Raw genomic sequence first — 6,000 nt, forward strand, 5'->3', positions numbered from 1 at the left:
AGGGTTTGGTACTAATACTACCACACATCATCACACATCAACAACAGGGTTTGGTACTAATTCTACCACACATCAACAACAGGGTTTGGTACTAATACTGCCACACATCAACAACAAGGTTTGGTACTAATACTACCACACATCAACAGGGTTTGGTACTAATACTACCACACATCAACAACAGGGTTGGTACTAATACTACCACACATTAATACACATCAACAACAGGGTTGGATACTAATTACTATCACACATCAACAACAGGGTTTGGTACTAATACTACCACACATCAACAACAGGGTTTGGTACTAATACTACCACACATCATTACACATCAACAACAGGGTTTGGTACTAATACTACCACACATCATTACACATCAACAACAGGGTTTGGTACTAATACTGCCACACATCAACAACAGGGTTTGGTACTAATTCTACAACACATCAACAGGGTTTGGTACTAATACTACCACACAAATTAACAACAGGGTTTGGTACTAATACTACCACACTTCATTACACATCAACAACAGGGTTTGGTACTAATACTACCACACATTAATACACATCAACAACAGGGTTTGGTACTAATACTACCACACATCAACAACAGGGTTTGGTGCTAATACTACCACACATCAACAACAGGGTTTGGTACTAATACTACCACACATCATTACACATCAACAACAGGGTTTGGTACTAATACTACTACACATCATTACACATCAACAACAGGGTTTGGTACTAATACTGCCACACATCATTACACAACAACAGGGTTTGGTACTATTACTACCACACACATCAACAACAGGGTTTGCTACCAATACTACCACACATCAACAACAGGGTTTGGTACTAATACTACCACACATCATTACACATCAACAACAGGGTTTGGTACTAATACTACTACACATCATTACACACCAACAACAGGGTTTGGTACTAATACTACCACACATTAATACACATCAACAACAGGGTTTGGTACTAATACTACCACACACATCAACAACAGGGTTTGCTACTAATACTACCACACATCAACAACAGGGTTTGGTACTAATACTACCACACATCAACAACAGGGTTTTGTACTAATACTACCACACATCAACAACAGGGTTTGGTACTAATACTACCACACATCATTACACATCAACAACAGGGTTTGGTACTAATACTACCACACACACATCATTACACATCAACAACAGGGTTTGGTACTAATAATACCACACACATCAACAACAGGGTCTGTTACTAATACTACCACACATCATTACACATCAACAACAGGGTTGGGTACTAATACTACCACACATCAACAACAGGGTTTGGTACTAATACTACCACACATCATTACACATCAACAACAGGGTTTGGTACTGATACTACCACACATCAACAGGGTTTGGTACTAATACTACCACACACATCAACAACAGGGCTTGGTACTAATACTACCACACATCAACAACAAGGTTTGGTACTAATACTACCACACATCAACAGGGTTTGGTACTAATACTACCACACAGCATTACACATCAACAACAGGGCTTGGTACTAATACTGCCACACATCAACAACAGGGTTTGGTACTAGTACTATCACACATCAACAACAGGGTTTGGTACTAATACTACCACACATCAACAACAGGGTTTGGTAGTAATACTAACACACATCATTACACATCAACAACAGGGTTTGGTACTAATACTGCCACACATCAACAACTAGGTTTGGTACTAATACTACCACACATCATTACACATCAACAACAAGGTTTGGTACTAATACTGCCACACATCAACAACAGGGTTTGGTACTAGTACTATCACACATCAACAACAGGGTTTGGTACTAATACTACCACACATCAACAACAGTGTTTGGTACTAATACTACCACACATCAACAACAGGGGTTGGTACTACTAACACTACCACACACATCAACAGGTTTTGGTACTAATACTACCACACAAATCAACAACAGGGTTTGGTACTAATACTACCACACATCAACAACAGGGGTTGGTACTAGTACTGCCACACATCAACAACAGGGTTTGGTACTAATACTACTACACATCAACATGGTTTGGTACTAATACTACCACACATCATTACACATCAACAACAGGGTTTGGTACTAATACTACCACACATCAACATGTTTTGGTACTAATACTACCACACATCAACAACAGGGTTTGGTATTAATACTACCACACATCATTGCACATCAACAACAGGGTTTGGTACTAATACTGCCACACATTAATACACATCAACAACAGGGTTTGGTACTAATACTACCACACATCATTACACATCAACAACAGGGTTTGGTACTAATAATACCACACTTCAACAACGGGGTTTGGTACTAATACTGCCACACATCAACAACCGTGTTGGTACTAATACTACCACGCATCAACAACAGGGTTGGTACTAATACTACCACACATCAACAACAGGGTTTGGTACTAATACTACCACACATCAACAACGGGGTTTGGTACTAATACTGCCACACATCAACAACCGTGTTGGTACTAATACTACCACACATCAACAACAGGGTTGGTACTAATACTACCACACATCAACAACAGGGTTGGTACTAATACTACCACGCATCAACAACAGGGTTGGTACTAATACTACCACACATCAACAACGGGGTTTGGTACTAATACTACCACACATCAACAACCGTGTTGGTACTAATACTACCACGCATCAACAACAGGGTTTGGTACTAATACTACCACACAGCAGTAGATTGTATCATAATAAACACTAATCTTTTGTATTGTCATCTCAAAGCCTTTGGTTAAAACATATACTTTAAAATAACACATCGATATCTCAAGTGTTTCATGTCTAAATAATATTATGTTGTTAATCACTAGGGAGGTGAATCTCTGTCTCCATCTTCTCATTGATCCTGCTCTGTTGGACTCTGCAGGTAAAGCGGTTGGTGTCAGTCTCCTGGACAATGACATGTTGTTTGACTCTGTAGAATCCCTTGAAACTTCTGTGTATCTCAGGAGGACCAGCAGAGAGATGGACTCCTTTACTGTCCAGCCACACCAGCTCAGGCTCAGGGTGCCAGCCTTCTGATTCACACAGCAGACCCATCCCTCCCTCTCTGTGTCCCACAATGGACACCACTGGCTTGGATCCTACAGCTACAGACACACAGACAGACTGGATGTTACCTGGTGACAGGCTGTGAACAAATAGACACATACTGTATCCAGTAATATGAAGGAACGAGGTGATGTCATTCTACTGTAGTTAGATTATTACATTAACATGAAAATAAACCTCACCTTTAACGAGGACTTGAATAGTGAAATCATCATACCAGCTCTTTGCCTTAATAAAACATTTGTAATGTCCCTCATCAGTGCCTTGTACCCTGGTCAGTTTCAAAGAGGTGTTTCCCCTCCACAGTTCCTCTTCAAACAGTGAAGTTCTTCCTCTATAGTAGGGAATCTGATCAACTGGTATGATTCTGTGGTTTTGGTAACGAAAAACACGACCGTCTAAGAAGTCCAGGTTCAGCCAGTCCACTGTCATGTCCTCAGCGCTGATGTTGGGTTTGAGGTAACAGGGCAGAATGATGTCATCACCAGCTACAGCAACAATGGGATCAGTTGGACCAAGAACCTCAAACTTCTCTGAAGAGAAAAGACATATTAACAGTTTCAATAGTTTAGTGGTTTCCTCTCTCATCTGCACTGATCTGAAATACACTGTAGTATATATAGTAGTACTAGACACTGTGGTATATATAGTAGTACTAGACACTGTAATATATATAGTAGTACTAGACACTGTAGTATATATAGTGGTACTAGACACTGTAGTATATATAGTGGTACTAGACACTGTAGTATATAGAGTAGTACTAGACACTGTAGTATATATAGTAGTACTAGACACTGTAGTATATATAGTAGTACTAGACACTGTAGTATATAGAGTAGTACTAGACACTGTAGTGTATATAGTAGTACTAGACACTGTAGTATATATAGTGGTACTAGACACTGTAGTATATATAGTGGTACTAGACACTGTAGTATATATAGTGGTACTAGACACTGTAGTATATATAGTAGTACATATAGTAGTACTAGACACTGTAGTATTTATAGTAATACTAGACACTGTAGTGTATATAGTAGTACTAGACACTGTAGTATATATAGTGGTACTAGACACTGTAGTATATATAGTGGTACTAGACACTGTAGTATATATAGTGGTACTAGACACTGTAGTATATATAGTAGTACATATAGTAGTACTAGACACTGTAGTATTTATAGTAATACTAGACACTGTAGTATATATAGTAGTACTAGACACTGTAGTGTATATAGTAGTACTAGACACTGTAGTATATATAGTGGTACTAGACACTGTAGTATATATAGTAGTACTAGACACTGTAGTATATATAGTGGTACTAGACACTGTAGTATTTATAGTAGTACTAGACACTGTAGTATATATAGTAGTACTAGACACTGTAGTATATATAGTAGTACTAGACACTGTAGTATATATAGTAGTACTAGACACTGTAGTATTTATAGTAGTACTGGACACTGTAGTATATATAGTAGTATTAGACACTGTAGTATATATAGTAGTACTAGACACTGTAGTATATATAGTAGTACTAGACACTGTAGTATATATAGTAGTACTAGACACTAGTATATATAGTGGTACTATACACTGTAGGATATATAGTAGTACTATACACTGTAGTGTATATATAGTAGTACTAGACACTGTAGTATATATAGTAGTACTATACACTGTAGTACTATACACAGTAGTACTATACACTGTAGGATATATAGTAGTACTATACACTGTAGGATATATAGTAGTACTATAGGGTGGAGGCCTACAGAAGAGTTGGAATCGCCATTAGTTTAGGAAGTGCAGAGGAAGGAAAGGAGACTAGGAGAGGAATCCACCTTAGGTTATGAACGCTAAAACTACACAAGCAACTAAAGACACAATGAGATAATATTAATCACACACACACCAGAAAGATGAAGGAAATTAGACTAGGAGAGGAAATCTCCTTAGGCCAGACACCCTAAAGGGATCTCCACAGTTTACACAATGGAGCTGACGGACAATAGTAGTAGAACTATGTAGACAGAGAAGCAAAAGGACCTCATTCGGCTCTGTTTGATTAGACTGTGTAGAACCCTTAAGACCACAATAGTGACTAAAGACACAATGAGATCATATTAAATCACACACACAGAGGTATTGAAGGCAGTGAGATATTAAATGTGTATTGTACTGTACCAGAGCCTGCTGTGTGTAGGAGATATAGAAGAATCACACACAGACAGTCTAGCTGAGTCACCTTCATCCCTGAAAAAGACAATTAGATTCATCATAAAGACAAAGACTAACATAACTTGAAACCAGCAAAGCAATACTGAAGCATCACTTCTACAATAACAACGGATAATATAGTATAAGACATTTCAAAAGACAAGTAGCTGATCCATTTACCTGGTTGAATCAGTCCTATTGAGGCACTGCAGTCTGATAAATGTACTAGTGTTCTGTGATCAAACTATTGTGATGTGATCAAACTACCTGCTTTCTATTCCTTGGAACAAGAACCTGTTCAACTGCATCGCTGCACACAACTGTTGCATAGTGAGCTCAGATCAGATAACATGGGTGTGAACTGTGGGGGTAAGTTTTGGTTGTGGACTCCAAGCCTGGCTGATGTGCAGACCACATGACATAGAGAGAGTCTATAACCCAAGCAAAACACATTATAGTTTACTTAAATCTGTGCCACTCCTTTTATATAGTATGATATGTTTATGTTAGGTTACATGACTAGACTAGATGAAACTTAGTAAACGTAAATACAGAACATTTAAATTAGTATATGTTACGTTTGATATGGTCAC

General features: G+C 38.2%; 1 protein-coding gene across 1 annotated transcript in view; it reads right to left on the minus strand.

Annotated features, from left to right (window-relative positions):
- Positions 1 to 5,733, minus strand: part of LOC135533962 (butyrophilin subfamily 2 member A1-like) — a 29,481-nt gene extending 23,748 nt beyond the window's left edge. Inside the window, exons 1-4 of the mRNA XM_064961140.1 lie at positions 5,588 to 5,733; positions 5,375 to 5,443; positions 3,364 to 3,714; positions 2,938 to 3,219 (exon numbers count right to left, since the gene is read on the minus strand). Of these exons, the coding sequence (XP_064817212.1) occupies positions 2,938 to 3,219; positions 3,364 to 3,714; positions 5,375 to 5,441 (700 nt within the window). The 5' untranslated portion in view covers positions 5,442 to 5,443; positions 5,588 to 5,733. The remainder of the gene's footprint in view (positions 1 to 2,937; positions 3,220 to 3,363; positions 3,715 to 5,374; positions 5,444 to 5,587) is intronic.
- Positions 5,734 to 6,000: the final 267 nt, after the last annotated feature.

The sequence above is a fragment of the Oncorhynchus masou genome, unplaced genomic scaffold (assembly GCF_036934945.1).
Source record: "Oncorhynchus masou masou isolate Uvic2021 unplaced genomic scaffold, UVic_Omas_1.1 unplaced_scaffold_2845, whole genome shotgun sequence".
Classification (NCBI taxonomy): Eukaryota; Metazoa; Chordata; class Actinopteri; order Salmoniformes; family Salmonidae; genus Oncorhynchus; species Oncorhynchus masou.